We start from the raw sequence: 22,736 nt of genomic DNA, 5'->3' as shown, positions 1-22,736 counted from the left end.
ATACAAAACAGGTTATAGACACACACGCGCACACACTGACAGCACATCTCCACGTCAAAATACCAAATAATAACATCAAAGGACACAATTCTTTTCAGAGGCTTCAAGTGTTACAAAAGAGTCCTGACATTAACACTCTTTGTTATGGTATTTCTTAACCCTTCTGCTGATAAATCAGTTATACAAAGCAGTAGTGTTAAGTTACCTCTAGCTTGTGGTAAAAAAATGAGACCCATGTACGTACTAGGAAAGCAATAATAGTTATGGAAGGGGAAGGGATCTACCTTATAAGCAACTCGAGCAGGGCATTTCTTCCCCAGACCCAAGGGAGGCGAGATAAGTCTGAGCATCTCATACAAGTCTGTGTATTTCATGCGACCCCTGGGAACAGAGAGAGAGGAGCCACAGAGCCATAGAAAGGAGGCAGATGAGACATGGTGTAATGTAGAAGATGAAGAAATGGGATAGAGAATGTAAAATGGACCAAGGTGAAATGGTTGAAGGTTAAACACACAATGCAATAAAAGGGATGAAAGACCAAGAGTCACCAAGGTCAGCAAGCAGTAAAGAGAAAGAAGCTTAAAGGAAAGGGAAGAATAGATGAATGAGATTGGATATGGTGATGAGGCATGTAGGTACAATGAGTGCCAGAGAGAATATTATTAATGTAAATTGTCCAGGCAAAAGCAAGAATAGGTCATAAATAAAAAGGAGACACAAAACAAGCCAACAAAATAATAGAAAGTAAAGGAAAATCAATGAATGGGGTGCAGTGAATGAATCATGAATAATTTATTTAGAAAAATAGTAAAACAAAGTGAAAAATATGAACGTCAGGATGCCATAGAAAAAAATGTTATAAATAGATTGGAAGAGTGGAAAAGGATAAAAGAAGAGGAAAAGGTTGAGTATAGCAGAGGAAGAAGAGGAAGAAAAAAAATGAGAGGAAGATAAACATGAGAGAGAGCATATCCCAGGACACAGTAAGGGAGGGGGAGGAATTGGAGAAACATGGAGAGAAAAGGAGTGAAAAGAAATTAGATCAACTCTTTACTACCTGAGGAAGAGATGAAAGAAATCACCCATAACGGGAACTAAAATCTTATCTCAACCCCAAACAATAACACCTCAGTTAGCTATCCCAGGAGGAGGGTACGATCCCTGGGACATTACATTAGGTCTCAGAACAGAACCTCACATTTCTTTACAGAATATGTTGTTTAAACAGGAGTACATTGGCAGGTGGAGGGATCTCATTTTACAACCTCTCTCCATTATAGGTATTGGGAGATTTATGCCTTGTCCTGCCAGTATGAATCGGGAAGGTGGTGTAGGAGCAGGGAGGAAGATGTTTTTAGTGGTGGTGGTAAAAAGGGTGTGTTTGGGAGCGAGGTATATGGAATGTAGTAGGAGAATCCAGAATGATTAATGGAGCCCCCCTGAGACTCCTCCGCCCCCTCCCCCTTCATCAAGCAATTTTTTTTTAATTTCTTCCATAAAGCAGGCTCCCCATCCCAAAATAAAATATCATCCGAGCCCAGCCTCCCCTCCAGAAAAAAACCCAGCAAGCCCATGCGTCTCCTGATAACTATATACACTTTAGCTGCCATGGGTTAAATAGACAACCTCTTGGCAGCCAAAGATTAAAGGATGCACAATGTGTACACAGCTGAGTACAGCTTGATAGTAAAAATATATATATGGCATATATATATTAAATTAGGTAGGTGAAAGCATCGCGCATTCCACTGAAATTCTTGCAAGGGACAACGGGCTAGTTTTTAAAGGGGGAAGAAAAGGAATATTATCCGAGGGTGAGAGAAAGGAAGGGGAAATAGGGTAAGGATTGTGGAAATTTCGTTCAGTGTTTTTAATTTGGTTTGTTTTGTTTGCTTTTGTAATGGTTTTCCAAACCTTGCAGGCCACCCTGTGGGGGCATTTCTTCCCCAACCCCAGCGGTGGGGATATAACCCGTAACAAACTGTACATGTCCTTATAATGAATGCGCCCGCTGAAATAAGAACAGAAGGGAAGTTAGTTGAGAGGGGGTGAAGCTTTCATGAATGACCCTCCCTGCACTCATACACTTTTGAGGTCTTGTGTCCTGTATGACTTAGTGAATATGGAAGAATTATACAACACACACACACTCACATTATCGCACAGTTATGGTTCCAGTCTCAAACTTTTCTTTTTATAAAAACAATCTAAATTTCTGCTTAGTCATATCTGTTGAGTTTTCTATGTAAGGTCTATTACCAAACTGCCTATATACTGGACAGCTTTGTAATAATTTAAAGCTTTTTTTCAACTTTTCTTTATTAAAATGATCTTTAATCAGTTTGATGAACTGTTTAATTTCTGAATTACATTAGCCATCTCAAAGAGTTTACTCTTGCAGTTGTCCTCAAAGAATAACTCCTAGTTCTTCTCCTTGGATACAAATGAGAAGAATTTTTCCCCATTTTATGCCCTCTTGGCAGGTTTCATTAGATTACATTAAATTTCATTAAATTACACATTAAGTGTAGGAAATGTTCCTGATGGGGCACTGACAGCAATAGCAACCTGGCAGTGGTTTTAAATCTTCCTCTGTGGTGTAACTATAGCTTTATCAACCTACACTACTGCTTTGGCACCTGGTAGTAAAACTGCAACTAGGGTTCAATTAGGAAGGCTGTTGAAGCAAATAAAACACGAATAATATCTGAACATGAAAATAACACACATCAAATATTGAATACAAGGGTCAGAGAGGTTGCTGTTTACACTGACCCTGTTCCTATGTGACATTTCGAGTCATGAGGAATGGGCAATGGGTAACAGGAAGAGGATTAATAAAGATTATTGTCATTTGTAGATCCCCTTTGCAAGTTGTACAGTAAAAGGAAAATTGTTTAGCTGTCTTTGTAAGTTTATTGCCTTCAGAGCTGCCAGTACTGAAACAAACCATGTGTACCTAACAGTCTCCTGTGTTTAAAAAAATGGCAAAAAAGCTGAGGTTTGTAGTTCATCAAAAAAGCCTCAGTTTAACATAAATGGTAGTTGGGCTATAGAGTAATTCTGTGCAAGAGTACTAATAATTGCTGTATAAAACCATATGAAACATTTTGTTGTTGTTGCAATACATTTTAGGTGTATGTGTGAGGTATATGTTTAGCTATGGCTGTTTCTCTATGAACAAAAGTAGATTAGGGCTTTGGAATGATAAAAAACTTGCTAGGGCTATGCGACATCTCTCCTGATCAATTCAAACTCTGTAATGAGGTGCATATTTGGTAAATGGGTAATTTCCATTTCTATGGAGAAATATAAAAAAAACACCTACTGGCTGAAGTAAATATTCACCCAGATGTAAATATTTGTTAGAGATAATTAGCCCAGCAGTAATGAAAAATGTCACCAATTTGGGGAAATATGAGTCTTATTTGGGTAACTAAAGGGTGAAAGAAGGTCTGCACTTCATTGTTGGACAATTTGTTAAGCTATTTTGTGAAAGTATAGGTGAATGTGGAAAAGTAAGACTTTTTGCAACCCCTTCTGTTAATAAATGTTCTCCACCTATTGCCACATTCTGTTTGATTAGGTAAATAGGTAACTGAGCAATGGACCCCCTTTTATGTAAAGCTATTAAAAAAATGTTGGATACAAAAAGAGAGGACTAGATTCCATGTATCTTTTACACTACATGAATGACAAGTGTTGCGTACTTAGTGACATGTATAGCTCAAATCTGCCCTTCTTCCCAAAGATCTTTAATGAATTCTATCCTTCAGTAACGGATGTTAACAAGCTTTTTCAATACTGTATAACTAATATTGCCAAAAAGTATAGTGTAAAGCTTTGAGAATGCCTATCTCTGTAGACTGGGTCAACTAGACACAATATTGTTTTTCCTATAAAAGGTCCAATAAACTCATAGAAAGCCACAGCTTCTGCTATATGTACAAGACCTTACATAAACAGACAACATTATCTATACCAGAATAAGTCTGGTTACATTTTTTGATTGGTTCTTCAGTCTTTAGTTTGAGAGTTTAACCATAACTTTCAGACATACTGATGTGGTATGAAAAATAATGTGATTACTAGAAACTTTGGCAATAAAATAATACATATGCAAAAATGACTGAATGAAAAGGTATATAGAAAATATAAACATTGATGAATTAAAATTTGTTCAATACAAAAAAGAAAATAATTACATAAACACATAGAAGATGGAAATAAAAATAGTTATGTGAGAAAGCCTAAGATTACAACATTATATCTGGATATCTGTAGGAAAGATGAAGCAGAAATTTAATGAACTGGACCTTGGTCTTGTTGCTTGACAGTGGTGTACGTCTGTGGTTTCCTTAAGTTTTTTCTTTGTGCAAATCCTTCTTTCAATCGGCTAACCATGTTGCAATTATTATTCCTAAACTTAATAATCTTTATTATTTTATATAACTCAGAATTGATAAAATGTTGATGTAGGGGCACTGATTTAATAAAGTTCTCCAAGGCTGGAGAGAATACATTTTCATCAGTGAAGCTGGGTGATGTCCAGCAAATCTGGAGTGGATCTGGTCCAGGGTTGAAAACATTTCCTAACAAATAGCTTGACTTTTAGGAAATCCATTACAGGTTTGCTGGATTACCCAGCTTCACTGGTGAACATGTATTCTCTCCAGCCTTGGAGAACTTTAATAAATCAGGTTCAATATGTCTTCACAAGTAAAACATTTGTTGGATGTTTGAAGGATATAATGCAATAGCGAATCCTAATACTCACTTCATAAATAGAGGTGTAGGTCTTAGATTTCTATTATTAACTCGTCTTGTGTGTCAAGTTTTCCATTTTCTTAGATATAAATATGAAATTTTTTTCCTCCATGTAGATAACTTCAATCTCCTTCTTCATCACTAGTGTACATCGGCTGACCTCAGTATCAATAAAATGCTTCTTGTCTGAAATGTTGCTTTTTGTTTGAGCTTTCTCTAGTCACTACTTACTGGTCCTTTTCTCTTCTGGCAATGCAATATTCTTCTGATGGTGGGATGAGTTTGCCTATTATTCATTCATCTGTTTCAAATTGTTTTCCATTCTTGCATCCATTTGATGATTGGCCTACTAATACCATCTAAAATGGGTTTTATAGCAGTTGAAGGCAATTCTAACATAGATGATGGAAATGGATTGCTAACATTAGCCTTTCCCGCTATACTTGTTAGCTTGAACAGTTAGCAACTCACTTTACATACGTAACCCCCCTCCTTGGTTGCTTTTATACTACAGAAAGTAAAAATTTACTCACCAGGCAGCTGGATCATACTCTGCCCACACTCGCACATATTCATCCAAATGATGGGGACCCAAAATAGATGAATCACGTGTAAGATACTCAAAGTTGTCCATAATGACAGCAACAAACAGGTTTAACATCTGCAAAGAGATAAGAACTATAATCTACAGTGTCACTTTAGTATTACTGCAAATGAAATCGAGAAATTCCAGTTGTACATATGATGATGATATATAGACAGGTTAATGATATAGACCTCTGTGCTGCACCCTCCAACAATCCCCCCTGTGGGATCCCTTGGAGATTTATTTTGGACACATCTACTACCTGTCCGCTTGACCCAATTCCCTCTGATCTACCTGGCCTAACCAAACCATTCAGCCTCTCCCTTTCGACTGGTATCTACCCCTCCGTTTTCATACATGCCATAATTCTCCTTCTAGCTACCGTCCTATCACCCATATGTCTCCAAACTTCTTGAGCGCCTTGTCTACAAAAGACTCACCGATTACCAAAGCTCCAACTCTTTCCTTGACCTTCTCCAGTCTGGTTTTCGAGCTGACCATTCCACCAAAACAGCCCTTACTAAAGTGGCCAATTACCTCATCAGAGCTAAATCTCAGGGCAACGTTTCCCTGCTCCTTCTCCTTGATCTTTCCTCTGACACTGTTGATCACCCCCTTCTAATACAAATCATGCACTCCATTGGTATCAGTGACACTGCTCTCTCTTGGTTTGCTTCCTATCTGTCTGACCGCTCCTTTCAGGTTTCTTTCAATGGTAATTCCTCCTCGCCCACTCTCCTCCCTGTTGGTGTTCCCCAAGGGTCAGTCCTTGGATGGGTTCTCTTTTCTCTGTATACCTCCTCTTTCGGTAGTCTCATATCCTCCTTTGTAAGTACCTTTGTATGCTGATGACACTCAAATCTATCTGTCCACCCCTGACTTGTCTCCTTCAGTCCTAGATAAGGTCTCATGCTGCCCCCAAGGTCTACATGCTCTGTCCCCAGAGACCACCAAACACTTTGTACATGCTCTTATCATCTCTCGTCTGGACTACTGTAACATTGTCCTCTCTGGTATTCCACTAACCCGACTCTCTCCTCTACAATCTATTATGAACGATGCAGCCAGATTCATCCATCCTTCCCACTGCTCCTCTTCTGCTGCATCTCTTTGTAGTTCTCTTCATTGGCTTCCATTTCACCTGAGAATCAAATTTAAGCTCCTGTGCTTTGCCTTCAAATCCCCCCACAGTTCTTGTCCCACTTACCTTTCTGACCTGGTAAAAAAAATACTCCCCCAGCCGCTCTCTGCGCTCCTCCAATCACCTACTAATGACTTCCTCACTCATAACCTCATCACACGCACGGCTCCAAAACTTTTTTAGAGCTGCCCCAACTCTCTGGAATGGTCTTCCTCGTCCTATTCGGCTTGCTCCTACTCTCTACTCATTTAAAAGAGCACTCAAAACCATTTTTTCAAACTTGCCTACCCATCTTCTTCTGTCTTTTGAAACCATCACTACTTCCCACCACTACATAATCCCCTCCTATTGTGTGTAAATTCCCCCACCTACTAGATTGTAAGCTCTTGGGGGCAGGGTCCTCTCCTCCAGTGTCACTGTCTGTATTAGTCTGTCATTTGCAACCCCTATTTAATGTACAGTGCTGTGTAATATGTTGGCACTATATAAATCCTGTTTATTAATAATAATAATAATAATAATATTAATATTAAAAATAAAACCAATAATAAATACTCAAAAAAACACATTCTGATTAATTACCTTGATAATTGAAACATACCTGCTCCCCTATAGTCAAATATTAATGGACAGTTCCAATATCTACACCTTGGAGAAATTCCCTCCACGTATAACCATTGTTAGACATGCTTCTATAAGCACCAACCTGGATTATTCTGTGAAACTATTGAATAAGTATTATCTTATGTGAATTAAGCCAAATAAGCACCATGCATTTCTTGAGTATACAATATATACAGTCTATACCCCTAAAGAAGCCAATACAACAAAACGTGTCTGGTAACAAAGACTGATACGGTTACACTTTAAGTAGTTGTTTATGTATAGCACGAATATCCCAATCCCATGATGATACACAAGGCCTGGGGTGCACCAATTGAATGCATTAATTTATGTATGAAAAATGTTTCATGAATACATAATTATATTCTAAAGCCATCAAACCCCTTCTGTTTGTATTCTTTATTTTGTTTAAGTTTAAATATTTCGGGGCAGCTACCAATCTACCTACCGTGTTTCCCCGAAACTAAGACAGGGTCTTATATTTATTTTACCTCTGAAAATCGCATTAGGGCCTATTTTCAGGGGATGTCTTTTTTTTCTCATGTATAAAAAACAATATTCATGTACAAAAATCTGTATTTATTCATGTACAAAAAATATATATAATGTTTATATATACCATTATGTGTATATATATATATATATATATATATATATATACACATAAGCAATCAAGTGCAACATAACAAGAAAATGTGCTGACAATTAACATATGACTCAGAGTAACATGCAGACACAGAAACAAAACTTCCAAAGGTTTGTTGACCACAAAAAAAAAACAATAAATATGCAATGCTGCTAATAAGAGAAATACTTACCAAGGACCCTTTGAAAAGAGAATCAACCCACCTCCTATTAGTTGTAGTGTCACACCAAAGTACCGTAGGTTAATTATCCCTGCGATTTCTTCATCCCTGGCTCCAGTGCTTTGAAAATCTCCTGCTCGCTGTCTGCTCTCTCCCTTCTCTTGGTATCCCTCTGTGTACCACGTGACTGCACCCTCCGAAGAAGCCAATAGGGCTTACTTTCGGGGGAGAGCTTATATTTCACCCTTGCATGATTAGCATGCTAGGGCTTATTTTCGGGGTAGGTCTTATTTTGGGGAAACACAGTATCTACACCCAAAGATAGACAGAGGGATATCTCTATAAAAATAAAAACAGGTAAATGATATGAGGAACTTGACTTTTTATAAAAAAAAGTCCAGAAGTCAAAGAATTAGGTGTCTGCAGCTCACAGCACCTCCTCCACTGTTTAGCTGTGTAGCCTCCACCTAAGATGCACCTTTCTCAGCACCTCCAGCATATACACTGAGGCTGTTCCATTTTAGATTATATTCCCTGGCTTCAGGCCTGCCCTGCCATCAGATGCTAGGACTTTATAGCCTCTCTGCTTCCAGTCACCAGTTGCCTGCTGTAGCATATACCTTGGCCCATCTGCTGCTGGTGTGTTTATCCATTGGATTTACTATTGCTGATACTGCTTTGTCTAAGCTAGACAGAGTAAGTAGATGTATGCTAGATATTTCTGTACATTATATCAGGTGATACAATTTTTTGTAAAAATATTACTAGATCAGTAAATATGTTTAAATCACCCTACTGTGTGTGCATGAACATATTTACTGGGATTTTCACCGAAATGCAATGTATGATGAGCATTGAACAATGGTCATGATGAAGGAATAATAATTCATAAAAACCAAGATTAATTCATGAAAGTCAGATTTCAGGTAATGTTTTCTGAGAAATGAAGGGTGAAATTTGTTTGATTATTGTCCTACCCCACCTACCAGAAATGAACAGAGGAAGATGAATGACACAAAGTAGAAATAAGCAAATTCACTGCCACAGTCCTTCTCCTTTATGCCTGACTGGGGGTCACACGGCCTCCCACTAAGGCAAGACAACATGATTTCATGCCACGCTTCTCCTGTAGCACTCCTGTGGGATGAAAGAGACATCATGACATACAAATTTATCCATCTATCTATATGCCCTGTATAAACCTAGAGTAAACTCTGTGTAAGATTTGTGTAACCCTGGAGTAAACTATGTGTAAGATTTGTGTAAGCCTAGCGTAAACTATGTGTAAGATTTGTGTACGTCTAGTTCTACCGATCATGTCTATATCTGTGCCCAAAACCCTATATTAATGTAATAACATCAGTGCAGCCTTTACAAGACTGCAAGGGGTGGATACAGGACCAATATCCCTGCACAGGTTAAAAAAACAAATGCAATTGCTCAATATTACAAGAAATACCAGCATTAGCACCTTTAAATATTTTAGAATGACAACATAGAACATTTTGGTTCTACTGGCAAATTGTCTTCATAAATACTACTAAATATATTATAATGGGCAGTGAACATTGAACAACTGAAAGTCAGGTAAATCTGCATTATAAAAATGATGTTTTTTTTTACATATTATAGCAGGAACCCAGGTGTTAAAGAATGCAGCTTTAGCTTTAAAAGGAAACCTTCATTAAATATATATATATAGCACCTTAAATTGCTACACCAGTGATTTTGAAATGTATTGTAGTTTAAATGTTCTTTTAAATTCAATCTAAAGCTACTATAATTTCATAAACCTGGATGCATAGGGCCTGATTTATTAAAACTCTCCAGGGCTGGGGAGGATACACTTGCATCAGTGAAGCTGGGTGAACCGGAAAACCTGGGAATGGATTTTTAAAAAAGTATTTTGCTATTTGTTAGCAAATTTTTTCAATCCTGGATCATGACCATGAAAGTATATCCTCTCCAGCCTTGGAGAGCTTTAATTAATCAGGCCCATTGTGTAAACATAGAATGTCCTCAGAAAGGTAATTTCCCACATGTGTGATTAGCTGAATGTTTCTATTAGGCACCCCCTGCAATAGTGATTTATTTGGGAATTATTCTTACTGACCACCGCACTAATATACTGTGATCTGTGGATATGGTAAATATAGGAGGGGTTACCTAAGAAAACCATATTAAGGTTTCCTTCATGTTAAAAAGATCAGGAAAGGCTGGTGTAGATGCTCACCGAAAAAGTAGCATGAGAGCTTGAAAAAATGTACGAAAGTTGTTGTGTTCAGTGATGGCAGTCTCGTCATCTTCTTCATCTAGGGCAATGTTCCCAAACACCTTCAATAGGAAAACAAAGATGTATTGGTGGATATAGAAGGATTGTGTTATACCGGCAAAAATGTTATTGTAATTTTACCTTTTTCAGAGACAAATACAGTTTTTTTTACTAATATAATTGTTAGATTTTTCATCTTGTACTATTGAATCAACATTTGCAGACCTGGATTTGTAGTTAAAAGTAACAGGTTTATGGTTACTTGTATTTTGCTTTTGTTTATGTAGGTGTACAGTTTTATAAACTGATATTTACTATTTTTACATTACAAATCTATTCTATTAAAAAAGCACGCTGGACTTTCTATTAAACGGTTAGCACTGCCTGTAAGTTGCATGGCATAATGCAATTCCCTAGTTAAATGACTAGGAAAGAACAGAATCCTGTACCCCAGCACTGGAAGGCAGAAATATTATTGAGTGCGCTACTGTGCTGCCGTAGGTAAACTACACCTTTGTGGGGAGATATTAGAGAAAATGTAGACCTACACAAATGATAAAACATACCTGCATGCCAATGATGGCATAAATAAAGAAGAGCATAGCAATCAGAAGGCAGACGTAAGGCAGTGCCTGTGTTGGGAGAAAGTAGAAGGTTAAGGATTAGATAGATAAATATATTTATTTACTTATTTAAACATTTCTTGTACAGTCCAGTACTGACCTTGAAGGACTGGACGAAGGTCCATAGAAGGATTCGAATAGTATACCCCTGACGCAGGAGTTTAATTAGACGAGCCGCGCGGAAAAGACGTAAAAAGCTGAGGTTGATAAAGTTATCCTATAATGCATAAATGGGAGGGGACATAAAGAATACAGTGAAGACAGGAGGGCGCATTTTTATTTTCTTCTTCATGTCGAAATAAATAAATAAAATTATTATCAGAAAAGAACACTTCTGTAAATGCAGCAAACTACCATACTGTCCCGTTTCCCGCAAACCCCACGTCCTCCTGCAAGAGGTCAAATATATCACAAATTAGGAGTGTAGACAGACAGGACAGAAGAGTGGAAACTCTTGTATCCAGTTAAGAAAATTTGTAAGATCTCAAAGTCTTACCAGCAATAATTTTATTTATTTGTTTCTTATGTTCTTGTTAAAGAGGACCCGTCACTTTGTACTAGACATAATGCTGCCAAGAAGGAAGTCATGTGAAGGGAACACACTGGCCCTGATTTATGAAAGCTCTCCAGGCTGGGGATAATACACTTTCAGAAGTGAAGCTGGGTGATCCACCAAACCTGGAATGGATCTGGTCCAGGATTCAAAACATTTGCTAGCAAATAGCAAATAATTTTGAAAAATCCAGTCCATATTTTGTGGATCACCCAGCTTCACTTCTGAAAGTGTATTATCCCCAGCCTGGAGAGCTTTCATAAATCAGGGCCACTGTGCTTTGTTATTCCAGTTATGAGGGATATGGAGTAATTTTTGAAGGTTAAAGTTACCATTACAAGACTTTCTCATTTATCCATTTCTATGGCAGTGCTAGGAAAGTATATTGTGGGAGATTTAAGAGTGTCATGTATCCTTCGAATCTAGGAGGAAGAGCACGGGAGCCACATACAAAAATGTGGAACTTGAAGGTTATGGAAGACATGTTTTCCAGTTTAGATTTTTGCTTTTAATGCTGAATATCTTTGTTGCTCCCTCTTTTTCCTTACAGTATGTGAGGGCTGCATTTTTCCCTAGAAAATCTTTTCTTCTTTTTTTCTTCTGACACACTTCCTAGTTTACACTTTCAATGGTCTGAAGATTTTTGTCAAACAAAACTGCTCTATCCCAGAAACACCTTGATCAGACCAGCAGAGTCTTCGTCAAATTCACTACCTCCATGACCTGTTTACAGTGCCTTATGGGTCTTTCTATTGCTGTTTTGAAGCAATCTATTATACTATATTGAATCTACTTTTTTACAACCTCCTATCATCATGACGAGCAGATGAGTTTCTTGAGAACACTTAGGTTATATGCATATGTCCCAGGTAATCTATAATGACTGGTTGGATATACTCAAAATATCTATAACAGTGAAGGGTGTTAGATAATTGAATTTCAAGAAAGTGTACTAATATACCATTTATATCCAATACCTGGTCTGGGTGGTTGTATGAAGGGAGGCAGTATATGATAACAATTATTCTATTGAAACACATGGTTTTCTTTTAATATATTAAATATGACAACAACTTGGTTTTGAAGACAAGTGTATTGTTTGGCTGATGCCTTAAAAGTCTCAACTGTGCTTAATATATCCACTCATCGCAATAGTCCCCTGACTTTTCATAGCCTTCAGCTGTGAATACAGACCTTTGTAAGTAGTTGAGAACGTTAAATAGAAAGTGAGAGTAGGCTTTGTATACCCTGTATCATATCAAAATGGTTGTAAATGGCCAACCCTAAAAACTGTATATAATTATCAAGAGAAAAAGAGAGACAAAAAGCAGGATTTTATTGGCCAAAAATGAGATGTTTAGTGTTTGCTATACAACAATATCAAATAGTGCATATACATTATCCACACAACTGGTACTGAACATATATACAAAGCAGAGTATCAATGCATGATCAATGACTAACAGATGTCTGTTATAGTTGTTACAGAAAAATCATGTTTTCACCAGGTGTTGTGCTAGATTGGGGTCCAGTTGGTGCTGATTGTTTGTAGATATGGATGTTCTCTGTGTTGGTTAGGTGGTATGATTATGATACCCAATGCGTTTCGCCCTAATAGGCTTCCTCAGGGTAATAGTTCATAACCATAATCAGAAAGCTAATAAGAAGTATATGTGTTATAAATGCAGTATAGTGATGAAAGTTGATCAAATAAGAGCAAAATATTATAGATATATAAATATATAAAAATTGTGTACTTACTGTGGTAGAAATGAATTATAAAGGCTTATGGATAGGTTGTGTCATTTGACGCACTAGACACTTTCAAACTCCGTACTAGCGTGGGAGGAGCCCTTTACTCCTACGCATTCACATAAAGCTCCTAGCCATTAGCCATTTATAAAAAGCGGAGCCTCACAGCCGATGGCACCTACTCCGCTATATATACCGCAGTATTGCAATAGAGATTTTTGTCAGAAAATCCACATTTTTTCCCCCAACTTGATCTTTTCTTTTTTTTGCCTCTTTAAGCTCTAATATCATTGTGGCATGCCTGAATTGCCGATTTAACCCCTCTCACTACTTTGACTGATACCACCAATGAGATTATTTCTTTATTAACCAGGCGGTTAACCCTTTGAAATAAGTCCTATTACAACCTTTTCATACCTTCATTGAGACACAGACTTTTCTATTTTACTATCGCTAACATTTTTGTTGACAGATAAGCATAGTTTATAGCACTATGTTTATTCATTTTAGTCAATTGCAACAGTCTAGTGAGTTAAGAAATGTTATAATATATTCAACCCTGACATATATGGATATCAACCATTATTGATCCCTTTGGTAATTTATAGGTACGTTATATAAACAACTTAAGTATGATCCTTTCATATAACCTTATAATTCATTTCCTATATAAAGTAAGTACACAATTTTTATATATTTATACATCCATAATATTTTGCTCTTATTTGATCAACTTTTATTACTTTACTGCTGTTAAAACACATCAATTAATCTCTAATACTTCTTATTAGCTTTCTGCTTATGGTTATGAACTATACCCCTGAGGAAGCCTATTAGGGCGAAACGCGTCGGGTATCATAATCCTAACACCAAACTTTTCCAACACAGAGAACATCCATATCTACAAACAATCAGCATCAACAGGGCCCCAATCTAGCACAGCACCTGGTGAAAACATGATTTGTCTGTAACAGCTATAACAGACATCTGTTGGTCATTGATCATGCATTGATACTCTGCTTTGTTTATGTATATATGTTCAGTAACAGTTAACAGGTTAATGTATTTGCACTTTTTGATATTGTTGTATAGCAAACACTAAACATTTCATTTGTGGCCAATAAAGCCCTGCTTTTTATCTCTTTTTTTCTCATGATAAATATATATAGTTAAAAAAGTTACAGAAGAAAATTTACTGGTCAAGTAAGCCTCAAAAGGAGAACAAAACCCTAATAACTGAAAAAGACAGCACGGTGTCCATTATATGCTTTGTGACATTATGCTTGTAGGTTAGTGACAGAGCCTCTTTAAATGACATAATTATTAAAGCAGGTTTAACATTGAAACAGAAAGCCCTTGTATTAAGCCAGGGAAAAGGAGCAGAGCGAAGGCCACATGAGGGCCTCATTGCCTCCTTCATCCCAGCAATTATTTTGTGAAAGATTTGGGTTTTCCATTGAAGAACCAAGAATCAAACCAAATGCACTGTATTTGGAAACAAGCAGGCATTTTACAGTAGGAGTGTACGGCACATGCAGAGCTCAGGTTCCTCCACTCCTCACACCAAATCTGTGCATTACGGTAACTGACAGAGTGGAGACAGGACACAGCACATCATTTATGTGAGCCTTCTACACTCGCACATGGAACGGATCCCCGGAAGAAAAACAAAAAGAGATTCTACTAGTAGAAGCACATTCTCCTTGGCAGAGTTGCTACAAAAAAACCCTCTTATAAGCATTTCCAGGCGTTCCTCTTTCTTATGTTACATTACTCTTGATTGACGAGGGATCCGTTGTATGTAAGTCCCAAAAAAAAGCAGGTGCTTCTGGGGTCAGCGCAGAACTGATCGGCCATCAACTACAGCGGAAAAATCACGTAAATAAATAATTTATTGCCACTGGGCACTCAGTTGTTTATCCAACGTACATGGGACTAATAGGAAAGCAGTTTAATAACCATCTGACTGGGCTTTTAGGGATGGTTAAAGATGCTAGCATCAGAAAGCCATTAGATGTACTAACACTGCCACAGGCAACAGAAAAACCTTCACTATAGTTGGCCTTATTGCTTTTCTATCTATTAAGACTTTTAAAGTGGAACGAAGAAAAACAAGCTAAAAGAATGTTGATTTTTTTTTTGTCTAGAACTTCTATCTGTGGGAAAAAAAAGCTAATGGCCAAGCATAATTTAAGCCAATATAAATCAAAAAACCTGCTGTTTTTTTATGTATGCGTGGGTACAAAGATTGTAGCCTGTGCAAAAAAGTGAACCACATATATTAATATAGCAGTGGAAAACTAGAGATGGAGCTGCTAGGCTTTTGAATAAGTAAGCTTAGCACTATCATTATGCTTTAGTCAGACTTGGTGAATCCACTAAATAAAGCCAAACTCCAGTCAAAAACATTTTTGTAGCTTTGGACAGAGTTGTCTGTTCCCATATTGGGGTGATTCACCTTTACTATATGTCTCATAACAATATTCTTGATGGAAGGAGAATTAAAAAAAAAATCTCACATCACTAATAAAATATTTAGTAGGTTTGGGAATTTTTAGGTCCCGTGAAAGCCTCTTATGGCATTCTCGCCATGCTGTAAGTGATCTTTAGTAAAAAGCATGTTAGTTATTCTAAGTGAGTGATCTAGTAAAAAGCATGTTAGTTAATCAAAGTGGACCTATACTGCCATTGATGAAGATTTTTTATATCCTGGGTGAAAACCTGATCTTTTAGCTTCAGTGGTTTCAGCTATTTGTGTGGCAAGTTGCGTTGCATTATTCTGAACCCCCGAGCTGCATATTCATTCTAGGTCAGTGATTCTGAAAATACTAAAGGCAGAAGATCAGAACATCAAGCAGGCAATCTGTATCTTCTGATCCAGCAATGGCAGCTCTCTTGGCTTTGTCTAATTTAATTAAAAAAAAAGAGTGAGACCATTTTCTGAACACTGGTTTAGTGACTAATACTATTTGCCATTTCGGGCCTGGCCTGGTGGGATTCCACTAGGTATGATTTCCACTAAACTCTATGTGTGTCTGACAAACTCATAGATGCTACGGTCCATAGGTGTTTGACACTGATGTGAATAGTCCAATATTCTCTAATTGATTCTATAGAACTGCAACAGGTAAAGAATGTTTTTTGTGGCCGTTGTTAAAGGTACCCCAGAAGCTGCCTGGTGTTTGGATGGGACAGTGCAACATGCATAGCAAGAGGCAGAGTCAAAAACCTTACAAGGGTGGAAAGGTTCAAGCATGCAGAATTCAGAAATCAGACTGCAGGGGGATTTCAGGAGAAAGAGGGGAGGGAAGGAGAGTTTAGAAAAGTTTATATTTACAATGAATAAAAATAAGGGGCTGGGCTCAAAAAGAAGTTTAATAAATATAGGGCTGTGGCTGTGTAACTCTAAATGATACGTTCTGATATTAAAGTGTGCCCACTATCCAGTAATAGGAAGGCAACCTCTTTGTTGTCTTGTCTCAAAAATGTTAAAAAATACTTATTCTGTAGCTTGTAGGAAAAAAGCGTGTCACTATTTTCTACTTGGTAGGCTGCGTATTGCACCAAAATGCATTCACATGCTATGCATGAATAATAGGTGATCTTTAAAGGATTTATTACAGCTTTCTTATAAATCTGACATTGTATGACATTACAGTAAAATAAAGTTTGCAAATCATATTTATTATATTTATCACTCATCACCAAACTTGTTCTGTTTTTTTTTCTGACATTACTATTTAGAATTCAATTATGCAAAAAAAAAAATGTCTTGGTTCTGTTGCTTTTCATTTAAACAGGGGTACAATAGATAATAATTTTTGTATGATGTCATTAAGACTAACATACTAAGCCTTTTAAATGGTAAAAATTCTAACTAAAAGCGTGAAAAACACGATATCTGATTTTACCTTTGTTAGCCAGCAAAGTCTTTTTTGTGTTCCCCTTTGATCATGAGTTCGCTTTGTTACTCAGGGTTCAAATTTAGCGATTTCAATGCCAATTAGCAAAAGCTAAGTTCGTCTAATTGTTCCAGCCCAGTAAGTAGGTTTGAATGCAGAACTTTAAATGTAGGGCTGTAGTTTACATATAAAGAATGGTTCTTCTCTGTGCTGTGCGGTAATTACTACTACAACTGCACCGTGTAGGCTGGAAATGCAGTGGTGAAGGATTGTGCAACATACAGCAAACATGCAGACAGAAATAAGTATGTACAGTGCAAGTTACAAACTGCTTACTGTCTACTCTATATGCTGTTCTGTAGGTTACATACCTTTCACCGTCGTTGGTATGATACCTGCAGTCTGTAGGCAGTGCTTTATATTGCATATATGCGCTATGTTTGGACTACTGCATTCTGTATGCTATGCAATATATTACAAAAGCCTGAGAACTCTGTACACTGTGCTGTACATGACATACTTCCAACCACTGCATTCTGTACACTTAGTATTCTACAGTCCTGACCAATAAACTCTATACACTGGTCTGTACATTAAACTCTACTGTCCAATGTCTTCATTGTCTACAAAGTTGCTGTTTTCTGAGTAGTTCAAACTAATTATTTCTCCTTCATGGTAGGGTTAGGCGAATATTAGCTGTCTAAATTCTGAATGCAGAATAGCATGTATATTAAACAAATTTTATTTGGAAAAAATACTGCTCTGCAGTTTATGTGAGGCTCTCATATGTAGCCCAATAATTAGATCATATTTTGTGGATACAAGGACTGTGACATATGTGTGCACTGTATACAACGAGTTGGCTCAGATTTACACTGCAGTTGTGCACGCTTCACCATTTCTGCATGGTTCACAGCCATGCTTTAGCTTTAGTTGCTATTTAGGTAATCAGTGGGATGGTGGATGGGGCTTGGTCCTAGGAGGTGAGTGTACTAAAATGGTGAAAATAGATTTCATAACAAAATGAAATCAGGATCAGAAGAAGTAAAGACGACACTTGTTTGACTACCAATGGTAAAGACAGCGATCTTGCATTGCTCCTAAGCTTTGACTTGCTGCTAATGTACTATTCATGTATGACCAAATATTATTTATTTATTTAAACCACTTCTTAGCCTAAACATCTATCATGGATGAAATCTGCGGCCTATCTTTGCTGACCTGCTTCTGATGATATTAGTTTGCCTGGTTACATCTGCCTTCATCACTCTTCAAGCACCAGACCAGAAACATTTAACCAGAGCAGAGAGGGGTCTAATCTTATTGGTTTATTTGTTCCAGGTCAATAAAAGTGCTGAAGGTAAAACATTAACAAGATCTTAGCAGTTGCATCCTCTCTCATATAAGTTTTTACTTAAGAATTGTGCAGAAAGCAAAAGCAAAATGTCTGTAATGACCACATACATGGGCAGATAATGATATCACCCAAATGGAAATCCAGAGAGATTTTCTTTTTATAATAGCCTGTGCATGGGCATCTCTTGGATTTAAATTAAAAAAAATATATATATTTATTGAAAATCAAATATACAGGTGTCCAAGGTCTACAAAAATGGCAAATAGGCTGAGTGATATGTAGAGTGAAAGTTTATGATGTGTCATTAGTAAGAGCGGACTGACATGTAACTGGTGGAAGCAGTGGCATGTTATGTACCAAATACCGGTATAATAAGTCTTTAAAGATTAATGCCTGGTATAAGGATAACACTGGAATTGTTTGAGAGACGATTCAGGAGTGAGGGATGGGGTGGATTGGAGTGCACAGCCTCTGACATGCAGCAGCTAATGTTTATGCATTAGGTCATAAATTACAAACCAACCGGGTTCTGCGATGCAGTTGTAGATGGAGGAGGTTGCGGCAGGAATTTGTGCGTGGGGTTGGGGGTGAGGGTTGTTAGGTATATGGGGGAGGTGGGGTGTAGTTGGCATGAAGTCACAGACCAGTTTCATGGATGGACACATGAGATTCATAGTGCATTTTGATTGGATGAGTTTTTTTTTGCCGGGGGCCAAAATATCAGAGGGATAGAGAGAGACATGAAAAAGACAAGACAGAGATAAACTGATCATTATAGGAGAGAAGAGGTCCCACTAAGCACTGTACCACCTAATAGGAGCACCGGACTGTCTATAGTAAAACCCATTCAAAGCACCACCCCCAAAGAGCATTGTTTCATACTATCACAGGGCTGTACCACACCATGTGGAGCCATTCACATCCTACATCATCCAGCCTGGGAATTGTACAAACACACCTTAGCTCCATTCACACTGACTACTAAACACAGACTGGATGGGTCCTAGGAGAGCACAGCATTATCTATATACACATTACAGCACTTTATTATTTACTAACAACCCTTAAAAGTACTAAATTATTTGAGTATGAGTTTTAGCAAAGCACAGCATTATTTTCTGGCAGTGTGTTAATCACTTGTACTCGAGTACAGCACTGCATTATTTATATACATCGTTCAACATAGTATTGTATTAATCACTAACACACCACATCAAAACACTGCGTTATTCAGTAATACTCCAATATGTTATTCACCAACACAGCAATACATTATTTACATACATGTTCCAGCGAAGCACTGAATAGCACATTTTTTAAACACACATTCAAGCATAGCCCTGCATTATTCCCATTTTCAAGCATGGCAATGCTTTAGTCACCCATACACTTGGAGTGCGCCACATTATTTATTCATATTTCTGTGCATGTCTCTACATTATTCATCCATTCTCCAGCACTGCACAAATCACACGTACAAAGGAGCACTGCATTACTCACATATACTCCAAAGAGCAAAGCAACGTTCATTTATTTAACCATCAGGGCACAACAACATTCAATTATCCATCTTCATATTCAGTTATTCATCCAGCAAAGCACTGCTTTGAGTTATTTATCTATCGGTGCAGTGCAATATTCACATATCTATCCCATACAGCATTGCATTATTACATGCAGTGCACACTGTATTGGTTATATGTATTTAGAGTCAGCACTGGATTGTTTCCAGCAGAGCACTTCAATTTTCACATATATTTCCACAAAACACTAAACTGTCTGGGGGAATAAGATGGAACGTAACCACATGCTTTCACTGTATCTCCACACAGATGTTTAGCTTTCATTGCATTCTTGTAACTTACTGTACTTCAAAGAATATCTTAAAAGGTATATTAAAATACTTCATTTCTTATGACAACTATACATATACATACACAATGGGTACACAGCATTCACTCACCCAAAATCATTAACAAACCACTAAAAATGTAATTGTATTCGTTTCCACAATTGATTTAGAAACATAAATAAGCCAGCATGCAGGACTCATATTTTATATTTTTGTATTTCTTTTGCCTTTATGTCTGTTCATCTAGACTTGTTAATAATGTTGAAGACGTCTCACTGCTTATCCAAGCAGCTTCTTCAGTTCTAATGAGAGTCAGGAAGAGCAGCGATCAGGCAAATTTCATGAATTCTAATTGAAAAAGTAGGCAGGGACTAAAATTCAATGTTTCCCCTACCAAACTTACAGAAAAACAATTTAATTTGGATTTTTCCTACATGCCCCCCTGATCTCTTCAGCAATTTTGCGTGAATGGGCTTTTGAATTAACCCAAACATTTGAGATATATTCTTTTGTCCCCAGTCATACCATATCCCAGCATTTAGTGTCACACTGGTAATTCAGTTACTTTAAATAGATTACCATGTCAAGGCTTTTAGAAGCCCATTTCCCCTATTTTAATGGTGTGAGTGTAAAATAAATAGGTGTCGTTGTCATATAAAAGACCCATGAGTACAGAAATATTTCATGTAAAGGTCAGCATACCAGCGCTCACTATTATTCACACAACTCCCTGAATAATAGACGTCAGTACATAGGACATGATGAGCTGCTCAATGACACTTCTGTCCAGAACTGACCCACCGGTGCTCTGCACAGGGATGACATTCAACCCTCCCCTAATTTGCACTTACCCAGAATTCTGTAACTACAATATCTGTAATGCTGCCGAGAACCGTCACAAAATCAAAGACATTCCAAGCGTCGCGAAAATAATTCTAGAACAGACCATAAGTAGACTATTAGCATTTAACATATTCACAATTACTCTGTTCACTTAAAGACTGTCATAAAATTAAATACATATTCACAATTTAAGTGTGTTATACATTCACAGTGCGGTTTACTTGTCTCTCTGTATAATCTTTACTGAATTTAGAAACATTGCACAAAAACAAACAATACATGTAAGACAAATACACAGAAGGATCTTTTTATATTTTTTAATATGCACATTCACACAAAGGGTTTCTATTTACAAGGCAGTGAATCTGATATTCATCAAACTTGTGCATGTGTTTTTAATGAGTCACTGATTCTCCAGCTTTGGTTAATTTCCAATAGAGCCCAAAGTTTATTCAAGATTCACACATTTTAAAATGGGACAATGTCTGAATCCTCGGAAAAAGCTCTGGTGAATCCTCTGCGGAAACATTTATAAACAGACCCCTAAACTTGTGTGTAGTCAGGATGCAGGCTTACTGAAAATGTTTTTCAACAGCTCAAAATAAAATAATACATTTCTTGAAATTACTTCAAAGGTTTGCTTTTGACAATGGCAGAGAGCAATGGCAAAAATTTATATTTCACTGGGTTACTGGAGCCAGCACATTTCTTTAAATTCGACATTACTGTTCAGGCCGAGAAGTGACTTTTCCCAGAGGGGTGATCCCCCCCATCCTACCCAAACCTGGTCCCCCTGATGCTTTTATAATCATATTGCATTAGGAATAATAGGATGTCCATATCAGTGTCAACCTGGGAACAGATGAGGGAAGAAGAAACAGGTTGTACTGTGTCCATATCACTGATCCAGAAAGGTGATCAGTACCATTTGCATTTTCTGATAGCATTCAAAGTGCACCTATACTCAGCTCATAAACATGTATTCTTAACAAACATTAAAATAGATTTAAAACAAACAACTTAACCTCTCTAGCTGCTTGTACTGTAAAGTAATAATGCTCACTGATCACAACAATCACCCAAAGGTTGATAGCAGATTTTAAACACCATCTGGCCCCCCTAATTCCCATTATTGAAAAATCACCAGAACAGATTTCTACCAGAAAATCAACCAGATCACTCATTTCTAAATGAGCAAAGCATTGGCAGGGTAAGAGGGTGTGATTGGTGGGGATATAGATATCATACCTTTGCAATAAGGATTTTACTGTATTTGTTAAAGTGTAAAGTTTAAAGCTTCTTGCAAGCTCAGTCCCTAGCTTTCCCATCAAGACAACACTGGGCCAGAATGAACAAATTGGGGCAAGTCCAAAAGTAAACCTCCTCTTAGAGGAAAATGTAGCCTCCCATTGCTGACCTTTCCTTTTAATAATTATAGTTGCCTGGCTGTCACACCTTAAGTGCTTTCTGGGTGAGAAATCCAGAACAAGTGTGTAGGTAAAAAGTTCTGACTTATAAGAAAGGTTTGGCAGTATAAGAATAGTAACCCAAACATGGGCAGGATTATTGGAACTTTAAAGAAATGGTATGTAGAGTATATTAGAAAAATGTTTTCCTTCAGCTAGTGAGACAGAAAAAGTGTGCCAATTAATCTGACT

General features: G+C 37.3%; 1 protein-coding gene across 1 annotated transcript in view; it reads right to left on the bottom strand.

Moving 5' to 3' along the window:
- The window catches only part of CACNA1A (calcium voltage-gated channel subunit alpha1 A), a 132,248-nt gene that overhangs the window by 42,693 nt on the left and 66,819 nt on the right, over positions 1-22,736 (bottom strand). Inside the window, exons 30-36 of the mRNA XM_072399471.1 lie at positions 21,087-21,170; positions 10,920-11,036; positions 10,763-10,828; positions 10,158-10,258; positions 8,911-9,061; positions 5,301-5,428; positions 285-381 (exon numbers count right to left, since the gene is read on the bottom strand). Coding sequence (XP_072255572.1) covers positions 285-381; positions 5,301-5,428; positions 8,911-9,061; positions 10,158-10,258; positions 10,763-10,828; positions 10,920-11,036; positions 21,087-21,170 — 744 coding nt within the window. The remainder of the gene's footprint in view (positions 1-284; positions 382-5,300; positions 5,429-8,910; positions 9,062-10,157; positions 10,259-10,762; positions 10,829-10,919; positions 11,037-21,086; positions 21,171-22,736) is intronic.

The sequence above is a fragment of the Pyxicephalus adspersus genome, chromosome 2, assembly GCF_032062135.1.
Source record: "Pyxicephalus adspersus chromosome 2, UCB_Pads_2.0, whole genome shotgun sequence".
Classification (NCBI taxonomy): Eukaryota; Metazoa; Chordata; class Amphibia; order Anura; family Pyxicephalidae; genus Pyxicephalus; species Pyxicephalus adspersus.
The sequence above is the reverse complement of the archived record's forward strand: the minus strand, read 5'-3'. Positions and strand labels throughout refer to the sequence as shown.